Source organism: Pistacia vera, unplaced genomic scaffold (genome assembly GCF_008641045.1).
Source record: "Pistacia vera cultivar Batoury unplaced genomic scaffold, PisVer_v2 Contig728, whole genome shotgun sequence".
Lineage (NCBI taxonomy): Eukaryota > Viridiplantae > Streptophyta > Magnoliopsida > Sapindales > Anacardiaceae > Pistacia > Pistacia vera.
Genome location: NW_022196588.1, coordinates 253689 through 276016, shown reverse-complemented (window position 1 = coordinate 276016; position 22328 = coordinate 253689). Strand labels below are relative to the sequence as shown.

General features: G+C 31.8%; 2 protein-coding genes across 2 annotated transcripts; one reads left to right on the top strand and one right to left on the bottom strand.

The window, feature by feature from the left end:
- Positions 1 to 2059: 2059 nt before the first annotated feature.
- LOC116114940 (zinc finger protein WIP2-like) lies at positions 2060 to 4494 on the top strand. The gene is made up of 2 exons (XM_031401069.1): positions 2060 to 2849; positions 3928 to 4494. The coding sequence occupies exons 1-2, from the start codon at positions 2256 to 2258 to the stop codon at positions 4369 to 4371; spliced, it is 1038 nt and encodes a 345-aa protein (XP_031256929.1). The 5' UTR covers positions 2060 to 2255; the 3' UTR covers positions 4372 to 4494.
- A 5804-nt stretch (positions 4495 to 10298) lies between these two features.
- On the bottom strand, positions 10299 to 16956 carry LOC116114949 (zinc transporter ZTP29). Its single transcript, XM_031401081.1, has 12 exons — positions 16633 to 16956; positions 15584 to 15642; positions 15112 to 15204; positions 14916 to 15005; positions 14702 to 14783; positions 14061 to 14116; positions 12459 to 12515; positions 11716 to 11756; positions 11308 to 11375; positions 10978 to 11034; positions 10765 to 10882; positions 10299 to 10569 (listed from the first exon to the last, which is right to left on the bottom strand). Exons 1-12 carry the CDS (start codon positions 16694 to 16696, stop codon positions 10524 to 10526), a joined length of 831 nt encoding a protein of 276 aa, XP_031256941.1. The 5' UTR covers positions 16697 to 16956; the 3' UTR covers positions 10299 to 10523.
- Between the last annotated feature and the right edge of the window lie 5372 nt (positions 16957 to 22328).

The following is a 22328-nucleotide window of genomic DNA, read 5'->3' as shown; positions in this document are numbered from 1 at the left end:
GAATGTGTCTAACAAATGCAGGTGATCAACTTTATAAAGCAGAGTAAAGTCTAATTTTATGGTATCACAGTTCTTTTGGTAATACCATATATATTTCATAAAGATTTCCAATCTTCCAAATTGTCTCCTGAAATTAAAACACCCATTTATTATTATTATTATTTTAAATTAATTTTCATTTCATTTATTTTTCATGCCAATGCCTGTTTGATTTCCTATGTACTTCAACTTAATTCTACTCGTATAAATTCACAGCCTGTTGCTACATATTTGAAAATATTGTTTCTGTTTCTGTTTTTTTTTTTTTTTTTTGTTTTCAACTTTTATTAATTTATTAATTAATATCATGTTTGTTGGTATAGTATTATTCTATTATTATTTTTTTCAAATACAAGAGAAAATATAACCTTAATCCTCTAATGACCTTCAAAAGTTCCAACTTTGTATAGAATAAGAGAGAATTAATGTGTGTAATAATAATTAACAAATAAAATCAAAGTTTGTTGCAGTATTGACCCACATCAAAATAAAATAATTTATATCTTTACGAATTTTCAGATTAATATCCCTAAATAAACATTGTTAGTCAAAAAGACCCATCATTAAACTAAAAGCATGAAATCTCTAAACTACTACAAACACATTCTTTCTTTGAATATGATTAAAAATACTATATAATTATTATGACGCGATCAATATCCTTTCTTGATCGGAACTCGTTTAAATTTTAAAGAATCTTATGACATCTAGGTATTCTTATTTATTTATGGTTTAGATCACAAACTCTTTTTTTTTTAAGGGGGGAAACCTATCCTGCGATTCGAACACAAGACTCTTATATATAAGTAACGCTAGGTTATAAACTTTGGAAAGCTGAAGTTCAAGTTTAGATCGAGAGAAAATCTTAATCCTAACGTACTTCTTTTTTCCATTTTCTCATGCATTTGCATTTTTTTTTTTTTTTTAATTTCTTCTTAGTCGTACGTAAGATCTCTGCATTGTAACACCGTGCAACATTTACAGAATAAATGAATGGAAGCCATGTGAAGCTCAGCAGTTTCAACAGTGAAACTAAGTTGTCAAATAGCTAAGAAACAAAATATATGTACAGAGAGAGAGAGAGAGAGAGAGAGAGAGAGAGAGAAAGATATGGTGATGGTTTCTACTGTCAATGTAAGTTTAAACAGTGAGCTGGGTTGAATTGGGACATAGTCTCAAATGGTACTGAGCCTAGCCGACCAGGGCTCGCCCACCAAAGCACCTGCTGGGTTTGATTGAAACTCTCTTACTTGTTTCCCAATGGAGAGAAACAATTAGAGATGAAAAACAAGAAGAGAAGATTATTTATTTATTTATAAATCCAACAATAAAGTTTCATGTTAGATGTAATATAGTTTTGTATGTAGTTTGTGCTGTTAAATTGTATAATATATTTAGTGTATATATATAAAGAACTGATTGAAGGAGACAAATCTCCAACCCTAATTACTGACTTTGTCTTTGGCATTTCGTTTTCTCCCATAGTTCAAACTGTCTTCTTGGTTTGGTTTCTTTGGTAGGCCATTACATTAATTTATAATTTATAATTTATAATTAATAATTTTTATTTTGTGGGTTTTATAATTAATTTTATGTTGTGTTATATTTTGTATATCAGTCCTTTTCACACACTCATCAATAAGTAACTTGTTCTTTCAAGTCCCAAGATTATATTATCGTCTATCTCTTCCACTTTCTCTNTTTGGTTTCTTTGGTAGGCCAATACATTAATTTATAATTTATAATTTTTATTTTGTTGGGTTTTATAATAAATTTTATGTTGTGTTATATTTTGTATATCAGTCCTCTTCACGCACTCTTCAATAAGTAACTTGTTCTTTCAAGTCCCAAGATTATATTATCGTCTATCTCTTCCACTTTCTCTTGTTTTCTCTCTCTCTTTCTTTCCTTTGCTTTAGCATATTTTCTCTATTGTTTAGTCACACCTCACAAGTGATATCTTGTCTCTCCTTTTTTACTCAATTGGGGTTTGCTTTTTCTCTATCAGACCCTTCTTCAATTCTCCTTCATTATTTTCCCCTTTAACCCCTCCTTCTCTCTTACTCTTCTTTTCATTCGATCATCATTTTCTTCAATCTCCTCCACCTTTTCTTTTTTATGCTCTCTCTCTCTTTTAACCTACCCTTCATCTCCCCAACCCTTCTATTCTTCTTCTTCTTCTTCTCCGTCTTCTTCTTCATCTTGTTGATTCAATCATGACTGATCCGTACTCCAATTACTTCAATGGATCATGGTTTAATTATCCTCCGCTTCACCATTTCTCTTCCTCCACTTCTTCTTCTTCTTCCAACCCTTCTTTTAATAATTTATCTATAAACCCTTTTGGCTATTATAATAATTTCTACTCAAATACCATCAACTATCATCAATCTTCTTCTTCTTCTTCATCGCCTCCTTCTCCTCCTCTCAAAGAAGCCCTCCCTCTCCTAAAATTGAGCCCCACAAAACATCCACACAAGGAAGAACAACAACCACAACAACAACAGTCCTCATGCAGTACTGCCATGGAAGTTGATCAAAAAAGCTTCTTCTCCATTTCCAATGATGATGAGGATGATGAAAGTGTCACTGTTGCTCTCCATTTAGGCCTCCCCAGTCCTAGTTCTAATGATTTGATCTCAGGAATCTCCTCTGATAAAGAAGAAGATGTCACTGTTGAAACAACGACAACAACAAGACTCAACAAAGGCCAATATTGGATTCCTACACCTGCCCAGATTCTGATTGGTCCAACTCAGTTTTCATGTCCTCTTTGTTTCAAAACCTTCAACAGATACAATAACATGCAGGTATGAATATGATTTGAAACTTAATATTCATCTAAAAAGCTTCCTTTTTTATTTTTTGATTTTGCAGAAAAAGAGAAATCTCATTCCCTTGTATCATTTATTTGTACACTTCTTTTCTAGCTTCATTTCAAGCTTTCACTTTTTATTCAACTGATGATATTGATAGGAACAAATCACAAATGGAATGGGAGATGGGTCCTTACTCTCTCCTTATTAGGGTTTTCCCTTTTTCTTTATTGGACTTTAATGCCATATATCTTTCTCTTTTTTCACTTTAAAATTCTTACAATTTCATATTCGAACGGACTACCACTTTTCTTTTGCATGATTTGGGGTCTTGGGATTTGGAAAATAAAATTCTTATTTACCTGGTCCATCTGTGAACAATATCAGTGCCTCTCTTTATGTGATTGAACTACACACACAGCCATTATGTTTTTGCATTCCTTGAAGTTTGTGTTCGGTGTATTGGCAGCCGTGTCAAAACTGAAAAATCTCCCAGAGCTTTCATATCTATCCTTCTTCCGATCATCTTCGTCCATCAAAGGCCCTAATTTCAACTCTCAACAATACAATACCACAGGAAAAATGGCCTATTGCGACGCAGAAAATGTATCGGAATAGATCATAATAGCGACAGAAAATATCTATAGTGATGCAACAAGAAGAACCTTTTGGATTTGTGTTGTTTCATAGGGCAAGCACCATCTTACAATTTGATCAGAGAAAGAGTAAATTTGAGTTTTTACTGATGCAATATAGTACATTCATGCACTCACCCCAAATTAACTTCAAAAAAGTAGTAGATACTGTTTGTTTCTGCCACTTCTTCACATATCCATTGCCGTACTGCAAGTTCATTAAGTTAATTTTTATTCCTTTTGCTATGTCTCAAGAACTGTTTTTCTACAGTGTCAAGATGTTAACAACACGTAGAAAAATCCTGCCCTAAATTAATTTGCTTCCTTTTTATTTATTTTCCTGAAGATTAGTACTTTACATTATTTTCTTTTTATTTCTCTCCTTTATTAATGGCTGCCTATATTAATTGCTCAAAAATATATAAAAAAATGTGTAGATGCATATGTGGGGGCATGGATCTCAATACAGAAAAGGCCCGGAGTCTCTAAGGGGGACACAGCCAACCGCTATGCTCAGGCTCCCTTGTTATTGTTGTGCTCCTGGTTGCAGGAACAACATCGATCATCCCAGGTCAAAACCATTGAAGGATTTTCGAACTCTTCAAACGCATTACAAGAGGAAGCATGGGATTAAGCCTTTTATGTGTAGGAAATGCGGCAAGGCGTTCGCGGTGAGGGGTGACTGGAGAACCCATGAGAAGAATTGTGGAAAGCTTTGGTATTGCAGTTGTGGGTCTGATTTTAAGCACAAGAGGTCTTTGAAAGATCACATTAAGGCTTTTGGACATGGCCATGCGTCTTGTGGGATTGACTGTTTTGAAGAAGACGAAGGTGCCTCTGAAATTGAGCAAGATAATGAATCCTCCCGTGACATTGATTGATTGAATGGGATCTTCAGAGGAAGATTGTCGTGAATGAAATATCTCATCATCATTTCTGCTGACACTTTTGTTTTGTTTTGTCATGGCTTTAAGAGTTAAAATTATAAGAAATTAATCCTTTGAGAGCCATTTTCTCTTTTTTTTTTTTTTTTGGTAATTTTCTTCCTTTTGTTCGTTAGATGTTTCTGAGTATTGTGGACTCTTCTGGATGTATCAATGTTAAACTCAATTTCATGTAGTTTTAACTATGTCCATTAAATGTCTCTCTCTTTGTTTTATGCATAAACATCAATGTTAAACCATGGACATGCACATGAAAAATACTTAAAAACTATACACATTATTGTATTATTACATGATTAATTGCATGTCGCTAGATATGTAAATTAAAGTTTGTATTACAAGAGAAGGGAGTTATAGATTTCATGTTCCTATTAAGAAAACTATGATTGTGCATGTTGGTCATGATTAAAGTAAATACATTTTAATTGATTTAGATATTATGCACTTGATGATAAATTAAACCCAAGACTTTTCGATGCAAAAGGTGATCTGAGATGAGAGATCCTTCTGATATTATACTTTCAACTGAAGAAAAGTAACATGAAAGAGGTAAATATTGGTAAGGAGTTTTTGTTCTTCTAACGATATAGAAGAGAAGTATTGAGTTATGCTTTTGTATGGGAGAGTATATATATATACAAATGAATTAATAAATGCATGGCCTGGCCATATAAATAAGTAGTTGTGATGGATCGATGTGAGTGTTGTCAAAATCTTGTCATAAAATACCACCCTTTTGCAAGCTCTAAACCAGTTATAACAAATGGACACTAAAAGGTGTCAAGGTAGTAGTAATAGAATATAAGGAAAGAAAGCATATATGAATGATTTTGAGAGAAAGCTTAAATAAATGCATCAGCTTTTTGTTTGTGTGCATAGATGCCATTCCTCTTTCTTGAGAGCAAGAGTTTTCACTGATGGACAGAACAGAACATATACTATGTTTTATAAATAAAAATAATAAAATCAAATGATTAGCACGAGAGAATTAGAAAGGGATCAGAGATCAATGAAGTGATGGATGAGAGAAATACATACATATATATATAACAATTAATAGTATATTCTTTTATTTTGTATATCTACTGTTACACCATACAAAAGATTAGAAAGGAATGGATCTTGGTGGCAGCTTTACTTGAGAGATCGAGAAAGAGAAAAAGAGTCAAAAGGCCGGCTATTGAAATGTCATTTCAAGCTGCATTTACATTCAGAGTATGAACAGTTAATTAGGTTGCTTCAGTGAGTCTCTCTCTTTTTTCTCTTTTCAGACTTCAGTCTTTGATAGTTATTGGTGTTTCTCTCTGTACGTTAAGATTTAACGTAACAGTAGAACACAGTGGTGAGGTGATGAACTCAATAATTATTATTATATTATATATTCTTTTTACATTGAAGTGTCACAGCAATTTATCACCATCATATTTGATTCTTACTTATGACCTTTCACCTGTCAACTTATTACCAGTCGTACCACACCAGATGGATCCTTGTATGCTTCTTCTTTCTTCTACACAGTAATGGGGTTGTAATCTTATCAACAATACTGGTTTTAACCATTATACATATATATATATATTATCCATACCAACTATAAATAATAGAGGGAGTCTTAATTATTTGATTGAGATGGTTCAAAGGTTAAGGATTTCAATGCAATGATGACTATGTATAAAGGTTGTTTTTATATTGGAATTAATTTCAATTTTTTTTATTATCAAAAAGGTTAAAAAAAAAAAAGCAGTTTTATTATAACAGTAACCTAATATATAAGAAGTTGAGATGGTTCAAAGGATAAAGCTAGATTTTCAATGCAATGCAATGATAACTACATGTAATTAAAGGTGTTTTTAATATTTAAATTAATTATCAATTTATTTTATTAGCAAAAAGGTAAAAAAAAAAAAATACCATGTACATACCATTTTTTTTGTTTATGAATCAACTTATGTGGATTTGGGTTTGATTAATTTTATTATTTTATGACGGAACATTAAGACTATTTTTTTGATATCATGTTAAGTAATTGTTTGTAGAAAGAATTTAAACTATTAAATAAGGGTTTAATATGTTAAAAAAACGTGGAAATTCAACATCCAAATGATTAGAGGATTACGCATAGATAATAGAAAACTGAATCAACAGATTTAGGGTTTTAGGAATACTTGTCTAAGTCATGATGTGTGTAAGATTTGTTGAATGCTTAAATGGTCTTCCTCTCCATAAACTGTTTTCTGTGATGACTTTCAAATAGGTAAACTATATGTTAATTAGTTTCGGAGACGGGATCTAAACAATATATAATGTTTTATTAGTTCCTCCCATTACCGGTCCAATAAACCCAAAAATCCACACTTTTACCATCAACCCAAGTTATTTATTCAATAATTAAGTGTGTTGAGCTGTATTTTATAGTCACATTAAACCCGGTAAAAGTATCTCATAGGACCATGCATTTATCCAGTTTTATTAAACTAAAATGTAATTAATGTTAGCCCGTACATAAGAAACTTTTGAACATCATATTATGCGAATATATGAAATTTTTTAAATCTAATTAACATTAGAGGCTATAGAATTCACAAAGATATTGCAATTAAGAATATTGTGCCTGTTATACACGGCATCTCTACAACATAGCAAATAAAGTCGCTAATTAAATCTCATATGAAAACACATTTTAGGGACCTCCTAATCCTATACAAATCCAATATCAAATTGTGGGGTTTGTGTCGGTTATGATGGTGATATATTTTGTTTTAACGACAATGTGGAAATTGAGGCCTCCTAAAGTTACTTTACCAAAACAATGTTCTTTTATTTTTTTTTTATTTAATTATTTTGATACGGAGAGAATAATGGCATCATGTAATTAAGAATATATATATGTCAAAATAATCAAGAGATGACTGAATGTAGGAAACAAGTATACGATAAACGACCATTGAATTGTATCAAGATTCGGATATTTGATTGGATAAAAAAACTCCACAAGGTTCTTAATATTTCATTCAATATAATAACAAAAAAAAATTGCCCCTGTTACGGCTGAATCAACCTTAAAAACTTTTCCCTAAAAAAACACCTAATTTGAAAAATCAAAGAAAAAAGAAAATTAAACAACTTTCGAAAAATTATAAAAAGTCTAGAAACTGACAAAAACAGCCCTAAAATCCAAAAACCAATTCTGAAAGGCTAAAAAATGACAAAGCTCATTTCACAATGAACCTAACTTGTTTGGCTGTTTCGGAGTATGCCCTACCAATAGTTGGGGATTCTTCCTCTTAGTCTAAACTTATCAAGGGAGACAATTTGAATTGATTTGTGATTTTTGTTTATTGATATGCAAAGTAATTTATAGATAAACCCTATCCCGTTAGGTTTAGGAGTAATGTTATAAATCCTTAAAAGATTTTTCAGAATTATCGTCTCAATTGATACGTTATTCTAATTGACATTGTCATATTATTTACTAAATCATTTCATTTACATGTCAATATTATTTTAAATTTATTATGGACAAAAAAGTTTTCAATGCTTTTTCATCTTGTTAATTTATAAGAAAACTTGAAAATACACAAATAGTGAAAAAATAAATATGAAATTAACCACACAAATAAATAGATTAAAATAGAGATACACGTTCAATCTTTCAATTTAGAAATTACAAATTATGCCTATGTTTTATTGAGTTGGTTTGAGTTCAATCAAATCCATTACGAAACAAATTGTTTCCTCTTCCCAATAAAGCATTAATTATTATTTTTTTTTTTTTTTCTTCTTCTTTCTTCTTTGATTGATTAAACACTTTTCTCCTTTTTTGCTTTAAGTATAGTTGTTCTCTTTATCCTCCTCTACCCTTACCCTTTCTCTCAATTAAACTTTGACAAATCCAATCAAAAGCTCACTTTTTCTATTATCAGGGAAAGATAGGACGAGACATCTTTAATCCCATGAATCTCTCCATCAGATTTTTTGCTTCCTATGACTTGTTAAAGGTTTGCAATATTTCCCATAAAATTATGTTCATCATGATGTTCTCAATTTTGGGAAAGTAGAGCAAATCAAAACAAAATTTTATAAGATTGACACTTCTTTTATTTTTTCTTTTTAAAATTGTTGTTATAAAAAAAATGGACCCCCGTGATTGATAATTGACAAAAGCTTAGTCCTTGCAATGAACTGCCAAAACCATAGGCTAATTAATAATATAAATGATGTAGGGCCCCACGGGTTGAATAGTGTCGACAATGTCCGATGATTTTTGACGGAACACTCTAAAACGGCCAAACGAACAAAACTCATTATTGTGAGAGTCTTCATTTTTTACCCTTTCGGGGTTGTTTTAAGGAGTTTGTAGATGTTTTGGTATTATTTTACGATAATTATTTAATTTTATTTTCCTTTGTTTTTTCTGTTTAAGATTTCAAAAGAGAACTATTTAAAGGTTGTTCAACCCTAAGAACAATGGGTTTTTTAATTATTATTATATGCTAATGAAGCATTGAGAAATCTGAGGGTTTTCAAATAATTAAGTATCCGAATCTTGATATAATTAAGTGGTGGTTTTTTGTATCACTTGTTGTCTTTGGGTTTAGTCATCTCTTTATTGTTTCGGCATTAATAAATCCTCAAATTCCTCTTTATAAGTCTATGCATGAATGCATGGTCCTTATAAAGTTAATATGAAAATGTTCTTAATAGAGAATTACTGTTTATAATTATATATTCACTAGGAAAAAAAAAAAGAGTTTTTCTTACTCAATACATGGTTACTGTATAGAATTTTAAAAGGTTAAAATTTTTTTACATGTTGCACTGTGAGTCATAAAGCAAGGCCTGGACAAAAGTCATTTTGTACAAGACCATGACCTAGCACTTTAAAATTTGTCGCTAGGGTTTCCTTTTGTTTCTCATTATTTTCCCTCTTTCTAATGTCTTTTTCATTCACTATTCTACCTTCCCTTGTCCTTACAACATTAATATATAAATGTAGTACATTACTTATACAACATTTACATGAAAAGCCCTAGAGGTAGACAATCAAATGGTACATTCACAGGATTATGTATCTTTCTCTTAAAGATCGAAAGAACAAAATTTAAAACAACCCAAAAGTGTCATGAAATGAAAACTAGCTATATATTGTAGCAGTGTCCCATAAAGAATGGTTCCATTTTGTCTTTCCACAAAATCTTAAGATTAACAAATGTAACAATGTTACAAATACATAACGGGGTTCTAATTATAAGTTTATCGTTTAATTTTACAAATTGGTCAGTATAAAAGTATTTATAGCAAACGAAAAAATAAGTATTACATACGATATTAGTTCATAAAAAAGGTGGAACTCCTGGACCCATATTAGGGTGGAAAAAGGTTGAAAACGCTCCAAACAAAAGTGAATTGAAGTCAAAGGTTACAAAGTGAGCACTCATGTGCATTGACAAACCATATCATTAAAATTTTTGAGGATGTCCTGACCTGAGCAAAAGAAAAAAGTGGCTCTTAAAGAGTGCCATGTTGAACATGTGAGATGTGAACATTTAGATATACATTAAGTTCAATCCATTCAAAACAATGTGCTGCAAAACCATATTATTTCTGAGAAGTGAATTTTTAGCGTGCTAAATACCTGCAAAAAAAAAATTGCAGTTGCAGAACTTCCCAGGCTTCGATCAAGTGAGTTGTCGGGTTTTCTGCAAAACCTGGAATCTAATTGCACAACCGAATGTAACATATTGGACATTTTTCTGTATCTTGAACAAATAGGTGATTTGTGTAATTTTGAAAAAGCACAGAAAGATCATTGACAAGAAGTTCAACTGAGAATGACAAGAAGTTTATTGAAAATATGTGGTTCTTGTATTTTTTCCATATTTAAGTTACATTTCAAAGAAGCACAGTAATGCATAAGAACCAACATTCTTCTAAGAAAGCTGTGCCTCGGCCAATTTGCTAAAGATCAGTGTATCATTCTAATAAAGCTGAACATTAATACAGGGCCTAGATGCCAGTAAGAAAAGCAGGGAATTTCTGAGGACCAACCGCCGAGGCTCAGGATTGTACAACATCATCATGTGTAACAGCTACAAGCTCATATCTTTGGGTAGGCTGATTTCAAGAAAATATAAGCTGCAAAAGCAGAAAGGAGTCATACAAGAAGAATGTAGCTGCACTGAGAAAAATAAGCAAACTGATCCTATTCAATAATTTTTTTTTTTTTTTGAAGGAACTTTTAGATTTGCAACCAAAAATGCATTAGGATCTTGATGAAAATTATATATCATTGAAATCTCGCAAACTCAGAGTTTCCATGGATTTACTTACCTTGCAGACATGAAAGCCATCCCAAAGAACACTGCTTTGACAGCTTGCTTCTGGCCCGCATAATCAAATGCCAAAGGCAGCATCTCATGCAAGGTTAGAAAAGCCATTACTCCACCAACTGAGAACATAAATAAACAAGTGAAGGGAAGTCGTAACATGACACAATAATTCACTATTCACCCGAGATGCCACAAAATTGATATTAAAGCAAACCTGATCCTAGCAAGCCCTCAAGAATTTCAGGACTCAAGCTGCTTGGGAATAGGTAGGCTGCAGAACAAAGGCAAAGGCATTCATTATAAGTAGCCTAGATAAGTTTACAAGCATTATAAATGATAAATTAATTTTAGCAAAAAGGCATTAAAATTTAAACACTACTTAGATACAGAAGATATTTTTTAAAGGCATGTCCTCAGGCAAAGCACACAAAATATAACACAATCGATAATGTTGACTTGAAATTCCCTAGCTGAATTGTATTTGGCACGCGCACACACACACACACATATATATATACAGCGAAGAAAAACATAGTTAACATACCTACAATTACAACCCCAAGAGGCTCAGCAAAACCCGAAAGTGTTGCCAATTTGAATGCCTGCCACTTGCTGAGACATGAAATGAATTGAACAGCTAATGACTAACCTTGTAAATAAACTCACTTTTTTTATATAATTTCAGAGTGTCTACAACACTGAACAAAATAAATGGACGAAGTAGTTGAGACACAAAACTTTTGAAAAAACAACACTGAAATACTGTTTTCCAGGTTAGCATCCAATGTATGGATGCTGATTATGTCAGAACCAGCAAAGCAATTCAACATGGGCCCAAATCAAGTTTTTTTTTTTAATTTGGGTAAACCTTTGAATACTACGGTTACATCCGAGTTGCAAAAAACCCACTCTAGAAATGAGTCGCATAGATGATGCCCCAGAAGATTCTCACCTCTGAGTTGCAAAATAAATTGGAAGAGCAACAGCAACACCCTGTCAAAGACAATATGAAAAAGTCGCAACATAAGAAAATTGCTTCATTTAATTTCTCCAACAAAAGATAGTCTGCAATTTTAAGCATGGAATATCATAGTTGACAGAGACAAGTGCCGATTTTCATGCGCAATGGCTTTGTTCTCTCATCCACATATAACTTTTAAAAAGTTTTATGGGTAACAACACTCTTAAACCTGGGAGTTGGAAACAAAGTTAAGAAGAATTAGGCACTTTTTTGCAAGAGGTTGTGGAGATTTCCTATGGAAAATCCCTTGGGCATGTTGTTATTTTTACAAGAATGGTCTTCATGATAATGGATGGGACTCCAATTTTCGCTCAGTGATGGCAGGTAGATGTCTGATTGAGTTTCATCTCTGAAGGGTTTGGCTTGTTCTGGTCTGATACAAAGTTAGCTGTGGGTGGAGGAAAGAAATCAGATTTTGGGAAGACATTCGGAATGGGGAGAGTTTTTTGCAATCTCTTACAGGTTGTCTTCAAGCCAAGGCTTCCCTATAGCCAATATTGTGATGCACTCTTCTTCTCAATGGAGTTATTTTCCATGCAATAGTATGCTACATAGCTTTTTAACATGAACTGAGAATATATACTTCTGGAATATTCTGCAAACAGTGAAAATATAAAAAAAATCCATGGCACAAGTGATAAAGTAATTGTATTACAAGATCTGTGAATATATACCTCAGGGATGTTGTGCAGAGCAATGGCCAAGGCCAAATTTAGACCAACGCGGAGACCCTACCAGAGAAACATGAAGAAATAAAAATTGAGCAGCTTAACTTACAATAGAAAAGCAGACATGCATAAGCACCAGTGATTATCTAAATCACCAATCCCATATCATTAAACGCATATTCAAGTAAGAATTTATCAACAATTCATTGACCTCTAAAACAAATTAGGAGCTCAATTTGCATGTAAAACAGATAATATCATCATGCAATGAAATAAAACTCAATTGAAAACGAATTTTTAATATAAAGACTTCATGCTTAAGTACAAAGGGACAAAGGGCTGTGTCTCAACAACAAAACAAGTATTCTACCAACTACCAGAAACTAAGACCGGATTTGGTTAACCAGATATAATGATTCCAAATAAGGAATTGTGGAAGCCATTCTGATTTGGTGCCACCACTTTTGGTCTCATAGTTGCCAACCATTGGCATCATGTGGTGGTCATTGGTGATCAATGCCAGAGGCCCAGCCAGTGGCATTGATCAGTGCCATAAATTTTTCTTTTATGATATAAAATTTTTATCTTAAAAAAAAATTCTTTTTTGTTTCTTGCTTAGTTTATATATATATATTAACCTTAAACTTGATGAATAATCATCCTGTGAAAAGTAGACTGCTGGTCCACTGAATCTTAGAGTTTGTCCTGCCAAAACAAGGCCAATCATTTAAAAGAATAATTTGCTTTTGTTATCAATAAAAATAATAAGCTTCATGCTATCTTAAACACCACAACAGAGACCACCCTTCCATTAATATGAATATATATATTGGATTTATTCTCTAGAAAATTAACTAAATATTTCCATAAAAATATATAAACTTGATAAATAATCATCCTGTGAAAAGTGGACTGCTGGTCCACTGAATCTTAGAGTTGGTCCTGCCAAAACAAGGCCATTCATTTAAAAGAATAATTTGTTTTTGTTATGAATAAAAAATAATCAGCTTCATGCTATCTTAAACACCACAACAGAGACCACCCTTCCATTAATATGAATATATATATTGGATTTATTCTCTAGAAAATTAACTAAATATTTCCATAAAAATATATAAACTTGATAAATAATCATCCTGTGAAAAGTGGACTGCTGGTCCACTGAATCTTAGAGTTGGTCCTGCCAAAACAAGGCCATTCATTTAAAAGAATAATTTGTTTTTGTTATGAATAAAAAATAATCAGCTTCATGCTATCTTAAACACCACAACAGAGACCACCCTTCCATTAATATGAATATATATATTGGATTTATTCTCTAGAAAATTAACTAAATATTTCCATAAAAATATATAAACTTGATAAATAATCATCCTGTGAAAAGTGGACTGCTGGTCCACTGAATCTTAGAGTTGGTCCTGCCAAAACAAGGCCATTCATTTAAAAGAATAATTTGTTTTTGTTATGAATAAAAAATAATCAGCTTCATGCTATCTTAAACACCACAACAGAGACCACCCTTCCATTAATATGAATATACATATTGGATTTATTCTCTAGAAAATTAACTAAATATTTCCATAAAAATATATAAACAATAATAGGTACCTTCATTGATCCAAGAAATACAGCCATTCCCTCTGGAAAATTGTGCAAGCTTATGCCTACAAATCATAAAGAAGACCTTCACCAATTAAACCAATATAAGTAACTCCATACACCCAGGAAAATGCAATAAGTATCAGAAAAAAGGAGATACTATTCCATATCCACTTGTTGATAAGAATTTCTGTAATTTTTTTTGATGCGTTACATATGTATGTAGGAATACTCAAATGAGAGAATCTGTCCCTTTTTTGAATTCTGACTTTAACTCTCTATAAAAGGAGAGAATTGATAGGAGTTTATTGATAGGAGTTTACTAATTCTTTACTTTTAGCCCATAGCTTCTCAGAAAGTTGGATGTACACTTTAACAAGTGTGGACATCCATGAGTGAGAACAATTGTTCTTCTATTTTCACAATAATTATTCTGGGATAAGACCCTAAGTACCATCCAATTTAAATTATAAAGCCTGTATCCTACATTTGATAAAGAAGTGTGTGCCCTTATATTTGAAGCTAAATAAATCAAATATGCAGTCAATTACCAAACCATAATTTCCAATTCCATGGAATGTGCAAAAACAATTTGGAATGATAAAATCTCAGCCTAGGAAGTTTCAAATATATTGACAATGTAGTCATACCAATAGCAGTAATGATCCCACTAAAGAGAACTTGGCGGCGATGCTTTTTCATAATGTCCTTGCCCCCGTCGTCCCCAGATTTCTGTTCTCAAGCACAATGTCAAACTGTCAATATACCAGTAAATATATCAGCAGAATATAGAAGCATCCAATGTCAATTGTATCAGCAAGCATGCACAATTAATAATTAATCAGGAGAATAGAACTTCATAACCTTGTTACTTTTCAGATCTGATCCCGGAGCGAGTGATGGTTCTGGGATGAAATTGGCAACAACAGCAAAGAATATGACACCAGCAAAAAACTACATTGCCAGGAAACCATAATTGAATTATTAGAGCAATGTGAACAAGCCAGTGTAATTAAAGTAAAAACATTCAAATTGATGAATACAGAAAGGTATAACTAACCCAAAGGTTGCCTTTTAAAAAGCCAATTGAGTTTATGGCATTATGAGCCAAATCTAGAAATGATATGCTCAGCATGAGTCCTGCAGCAAAACCCTGCATGTGAGACATCTAGAGGTTTAGAAAAGGTTTCCGGGGCCAAAAAAAATAAGAAAAAAAAAACGATATGTGCTCAAGAAAATATTTGAATGAATGCAAATTGATCTTTGACCAAAGGCCCAGCTTTCTTCATTAGTTAAATATGAAGGTAAAAAATATTTAAATTAGTGGATATTCGGATAAGATATAACAATTAGAGAGAGAAGACCAAGAATAATTGATGTTCGAATAAGAAGAGCTCCATCACATGTCCCAGTAAGCGTCCTTTTATAAAATGGATCACTACTACTCATGTCACACATAAATATAATTCTAGAAAACAAAAAAATGTCAGCAATCTACAACAGCAATGGAGTGTGTAACCTCAGTACATCACCTGTAATAGCCCAAGCATCTTCAAATTGGGAGCTTCATTAAGAATTACAAAGAGCGCACCTGCAACACCATCAAGCATTTATAATCAGATTAGCAACAATACCTTATTTGCATCACTTCATCAACAAATAAATAGGTAGTAAACATATTTTGTAAGAAAATAATTCTTAGATTTCAAACTTCCCTGTTGAAAGAGAATAATTCTCTAATTTGAAACTTCCATGTTGAAGTCCCTTAAGACATAAAGTAAAAAAATCCTAATAATCACATGACTTTAAAATTTTAAACATCGACATAAAATGACAGGTAGAAACCTTCATTATACCTGACTCATTTATGCCATATTTAATTTCTATTGATCTGGATAAAATAATATCATATCATAGATCATTGACTCATTAATCACCATCACAAAAGAAGGAAATAGAACAGAAACTTTGTTCACTATTGAACCAGCTATCTGTTATCTTGTCATACCCGTAAATTATTATAATCAAGTGAACTTTTTAGTTGTTTTATCAGTTAACTTCAAACTCATCCAACGCTTATTATGTCTCTTTCTCATTTGATATCAACTGAAACAGACCACAGATAAAACTTAAGGCCAAGTGGAGATTGCCATGTAATTGAAATAAAGACTCACCACCATACTATACTGTAGGGTAACGTTACGGCTCTTATTGGACTACAGGGACCGTGATCAAAAAACTCGGAAAGGGGGTTAGCTTAGCAATTGCCATTGAAACATAACCATTCATTAATCACATTGTAACCATTGGTACTCAACTCAATAAGAAAGCTTCACTACCAAATAACAACAAAATATACCTTCACAATTTATTCCAAAATATATAAATTTGGTATTTTCGTACCTTAACATGTTCCTTAATCACACCTCAAAACCACCCATCACAGTAAAATGCTAGGAAATCACGATAACAACCAATTGAAACAACCAATTTTCATAAACACACAAACTTTAAACAAAACCCATAAGCAAAAACACAAAAATAATTAAGCATTAAGTTCAATAAAACAAAAAGAACTGACCTATAGAAGTACTCAATCCACCCACAAGAGACAAACCAAGCGCAACCAGAACCTGGGAGTCCATTTCCAATCCTTTTGAAGAAGTGGGGTGCTCTCTTCTCTCTCAAAAACTGAATTGGCAAAATGGGTATTGCGTTTTTATACTAACTGGTTAGTGGTGAGTCGAATAAACAAAGGAAACGTGAACTGTTGGGGGAAGAAATGAATAACAAGATAGGGAGAGAGATTGAAGAAAAGAAAGAGATGGTTTGATGGGATGGTACAAGTAACAAATGAAGTTTTTCCTCAGCTATCAGTCTATGATTTTAGTTTCTTCTTGTTGGATTATACATTTATACCTAACTTTTGTTGGTAGTTTTCTGAGTAATCGTCTTCGAATCAATGTTTAATGGCGAATTTGTTTGTTTTACTCAGGCCGAACAACCGCCACCTACCCAAAGTTTGGCATAAAGACATTGATACCCAAAAGGTTTAAAAATGACAAACAAATACTTTCTGTTATATTCTATTAGGGATTTCTGTCTGCTAAAAGATAATATAGTAATTTCATCTACAATCATAAAATTTTTAAATTTTAAATCTTTTTCTCCGTATCCATTCTCATCCCAAGTCCGTTTGCACAGTCCTCTTGTGTCATCGATCGATTTTTTGACTGGATTTAGCATTTTTCTGTAAAGTTCGGTGATAAACAGTGGCAATGACCCTTGCTGGCACGCGTTAAGAATGGAGATCGATGGGTATTCTAGTCTTTTCATTAACTTTGTCTTTTAGCAGATAAAAATTCCTAGCAATATATGACGGAAAGTGCGTGTTTGTCATTTCTAAACCTTTTGGATACCAGCTTGCCTATACAACAAACTTTGGATATGTGTAAATCGATCCTCCTTTTATTCATGTGACTTGATTGGTGACAGTGGCAAAGAAATCTAGACCGGGCCGGCCGCCCGGCTCATGAAGTGAATCGTGAAGAGTTAAGTACATTTTAGTCCTTGGGATTTGGTTAATTACCGTTAGATCCAACAGAATTGAAGGTGACATTTGAGTATTTGTTAGACGTTAGTTGACGACCGGTTAAAAAAATTTTGGTAGAAGTTTTGAAAATTCTATAATACCCTTAATCTTGTTTTATGTTAATGTCATTCTATTAACAGAAATTTAAAAAAGAAAAATGGTTGTTAACAAACAATTCTATTAAAAATATAGAAATTTTTTGTCAGTATTTATTTTCTAATTATTAATAGAATTGTTCTAAATTTTTAACTGAATTCTCGGTTAACAGTCTTTTTTTTTTTTTTTAGTTTGTTAATTTTTGTTGTCGTTTATGTAAGAATATTGGGGTTTTTAGACTTTCAAAACTTTTACTAAAAATTTTTAAAGGGCAGTTTATTGATAAGGATCTAAATAGTATTTTTAGTATCTACTAGACAACATTAGGACAAACTTTAGGTACCAAAATGTATTACCCTTTGGTTAACAATAATGTTTTTCTAAGCCATACAACATATAAAAATTACACAAAATTTATGTAAAATAACTATTTTATCATTTGTTTTTTGTCTGTTATATACTCCTTATAGGCATAAAAAACAAAAAGGATTATTCTACTCAAAAATTTTGTTTTTATTTTTTTTTTTTTTTTAATTTTATTTAAAGTGTTAGAAAAAAAAAAAAAAAAATCTCTTTCAATTATGGGGTGTGTATCATGCATGTTGACTCTTCATAATATTCTTTAATCTTTTAATAAACAACTTATTAATATTATAATTTTTAGATTTTTATTAAGCAATAATTTTAATTATATGATATACTTTATTTACAAAAATCATTTTCATGCCTTTGTCTATGAGGTTAGTTTCATGCCTCTTATGTTAAATATAAAGTTTATTGTTTACTAATTCATGGATGATTCCTTACTAAATCAAACATTTCTTATAATTAATTAAAACCTTGAATGATATATCTTAATCTATAATTTTAATTCAACAGTAATCACCACACAATAGCATGAATAATATTAAAAAATAATTTACAGTAATACTGTTCTTTTCAACATGCTATGGATTTCTCTAATTGTCTGTTTTTCCTCTTTTAAGATTAAAGCTTAATGAAAATTCATAAAAACTAATAGAATTTTGTCTTTTACCAATAGAAAAAGGCGCGCTTTCATAAATTCTTATGAAGTCTTTGAATGTAAGAATATTAACTCTTATTATTGTATGAGCAAAAAATCATTCTAGGCCTTGTTAGGCCCGATAACAAAATAATCACTTCACACAGCCAAGTGTAATAGCTCAACTCCGACTCACGCTTGAACCCATCTTGTGAAAAGATTATCCAGCAAAATGGTCCATTTCATGAGAAGCACCGCTCTATGGGCCAACCCATTCTACGAGCTGGTTTACACCACGAGTCAACCCACTCCACGAATTGGGTTACTTTACGAGTTGGATCACTCTTCGATTAAGGCCACCCAATGAATTGGGCTAACCTACACTTTGGGCCACTCCACTAGTTGGGTCTTTCTATAGGTTAAGCTAAACCTGGCTTCAGCCCATTAGCCTGTATTCTTCCATAATAGGACTCTAAGTCTCATACAATTTATAGTTTATCTAGAGTTTGAACAAATGGGTCGGGTTAGGCGGGTCAACCCTAACCTAGCCCGTATTAAGGAGGGTTCAACCCGAACCACCTATGAGGCAGGCCAGGTTGAACCTGACCCACATGCACCTCGTCGGGCGGGTCGGGCTTTTATATGGCGACCCAGTGGGTAACTTTTTTTTTTAAACAAAGAAACCCATTAGGTTGGCCCAAAAAAATTAAAAAATAATAATAATAATTTTTTTTTTGCAAATACCTCTTTTACCCTTGAAATATAGCCGTTTTATAGCAATTGAAGGGGTCTTTTTCATTATTTTCTTTTCCCATTTTTTTTCTATAAATAGGCCCTAAACTTTCATATTTTCTCACATCACAAATTCTCTCATTCTCTCATTTTCTGTAATCTCTATTGAAATCTCTCAATTGTTCTCTTTGTTGTCAATTTGCTCTCATTTTAATTTTTATTAGTTTTTGCAATTTTCAATTCATATTTCAAAATTCAAATTCTCCTTCTTTAATTTTTTATTTCTTCTATATCAAATTTTTTTTTTTAACTACAATGGGTAGATATTTTAATCCCATCAATTTTGATGATGAAGGAAACTATATCCTAGTCCCCCTGAATTTACTAACAAAAAATGCAATAGATTCAAATAGTTTCGCTTTCCCAGTCTCAGAATCCAATACACCTAAAAATATTCCCCTGATTCCTCCACATGCTGCTACAGTTCCAGGTGGTTTTAGAAGTCGTCCTAGTAATCGTCGTCCTCGTCCAACTTCATCTCAAGTAGAAGCGGGTTCATCAACTGCTGTCGAAACCAACGACAGGCACACATCAGACGTTTGGGTGCATTTCGATAAGTTTTACGAGACACAAAATGGAGTTCAATTGAAGAAAGCAAGATGCAAGTATTGTGGAAATATTTATAAAGCTGATTCAGGTAATGGTACTAGTACTTTAAAAAGGCATGCTAATAAACATATTACTTAACATGGAAATAGAGAAACCAATCAAGCTCAAATAACTAATATGGGTAATACTTGACGTTATAATTCTGATGTATATAGGGAACAATTAGCTTTATATATTACTGCAACTGATCAACCTATTAATATGACTGAAGATAAATATTTTGAAAGATTTATTAAAAAATCATTTTTTCCAAGATTTAAAAGTTATTCTAAAACTACAACTAGAAATGATTTAATAAAATTATTTGCAAAAATGAAATTAAAATTAAAAAATAAAACACATAGTTGTCATGTTAGTGTGGCTCTAACTGCTGTTATTTGGAGTGGTAGAGCTAAACAAGATTATATTTGTGTGACTAGTCATTATTTTGATAACGAATGTAAATTAAATAAATCTTTATTAGGATTTAGATTAATGGATGTGGATCATAGTGGTCAACAAAATTATAATAAAATTGTTGAAGTTTTAGAAGATTATGATGTTATTAATAAAGTGATAAGTTTAACTATAGATAATACAAGTTATAATAGTACAACTATAGATTTTTTTAAAAATAATTATCCTTTTTATGACAATTTGAAGTTTTTTCACCAAAACTGTGCTTGTCACATTATTAATTTAATTGTGAAAACTAGTATGAAAATAATTACAGATAATATTGATAGAATTAGAGATTCTTTAGCTTGAATTATTGGTAGTAATAAAAGAAATACTCAATTTCAAGATGCTTGTATAAAATTAAATATGTCTCCTAGAACTTTTGCATTAGACATGCCTGTTAGATGGAATGGTAATTATTTAATGTTTGATTCATGTTTACCTTATGCAAATTTAATTAGTTATTTTATAGCAAATAATAGAGGTCCTCATTATTTGGTAGAAAATGATTGACATATAGCTAAAAAAATTAATTCTTTTCTTAAAATTTCTTACCAATCCACTTTACAACTTTCTGGTGTGTGTTATCCTATTAGTCTGTTGGAAATACATACAATTATAAAAATTTCAGATTTATTTAGAAAAAACAGAAATAATGAAATTTTAGGGGGACCAATAAAGTCAATGGAATTTTTTTTTTTTTTTTAAATATTGGAAACCCATTCCTTTTCTTTATTGTTTAGGTGCTATATTTGATCCTAGAATTAAAGTAGCAGGTTTAGAAAATGGTTTAGACACATTAACTGAAAATTTACAAAACGAAGCATATGCCAATCAATTAGGAGAGGTAAGAGAGTGTCTTGCAGAGGTATATTTGCAATATGAAAACATGTGTAGGAACCAGCAAAGAGGCGAAATACCCAAGGAAGTTACATCAGAATAAACAAATGAAGACTTCGACTCCTGGAGTGCACTTAATAGGCCGAAGAGGACCCGAACCTGAAGCACAACCTTCTCTTCAGAAGCACCAACAACGAATATACTGTCCTCCATGCAGTTACAGAGTAATGAGCTTCAACAATATTTGGGAACCCCCGAAGTGTTACCAGCAGATCCACAATAAAGAGCCAACTTTGATGTCTTAGAATATTGGAAAACCAGAAAATGTATTTTTTCGGTATTATCAAGATTTATCTTAGATGTTTTCGTTGTTCCTATCTCAATCGTCTTATCTGAACAAACATTTAGTGCAAGTGGAAGAATTTTAAATGAAATGAGGACTAAACTTTCACAAAAAATGATTAAAGTCCTCACATGTCTTTGAGATTGGGAATATTCGCGCCATCAGAATCAATACGAGGTTGTCGATGATACTTTAATAGAATCATTTCAATTTTGTAATATAGATGATACGGACGAGGAAGATCCTAGTCAACCCCCAAATTAGTTGTTTTGTAAATTGTAACTTGTAAATTAATTGTCAATTATTGCACTCTTTTTTCCTTACCAAGTTTTTGTCCCATTGGATTTTTCTTGGTAAGGTTTTTAACGAGGTAATAATTATTGTAATTTCTTATTTTATTTTTTGATAAATGAATAAATCTAATTTTTCTTATATTACAATTTTATTGTATTAAAATTGAATTAATATTTGAAATGTTAACAAAAAAAAAGTTAATTTAATTGAATTATTGATATTTGAAAAGTTAACTAAAAACAATTACGTAAAAGAAAAAATTAAAAAACA

What these genes read in the sequence shown, in the direction of transcription:
- LOC116114940 (XM_031401069.1), top strand. Translation starts at nt 2,256, where the DNA reads ATGACTGATCCGTACTCCAATTACTTCAATGGATCATGGTTTAATTAT. An exon ending in ACAGATACAATAACATGCAG is followed by an intron (nt 2,850 to 3,927) that starts GTATGAATATGA and finishes AAAAATGTGTAG; the next exon opens with ATGCATATGTGGGGGCATGG.
- LOC116114949 (XM_031401081.1), bottom strand. Translation starts at nt 16,696, where the DNA reads ATGGACTCCCAGGTTCTGGTTGCGCTTGGTTTGTCTCTTGTGGGTGGA. An exon ending in TTTTAAAAGGCAACCTTTGG is followed by an intron (nt 15,006 to 15,111) that starts GTTAGTTATACC and finishes CTGGCAATGTAG; the next exon opens with TTTTTTGCTGGTGTCATATT. An exon ending in ATTTATTTTGCAACTCAGAG is followed by an intron (nt 11,376 to 11,715) that starts GTGAGAATCTTC and finishes TTCATGTCTCAG; the next exon opens with CAAGTGGCAGGCATTCAAAT.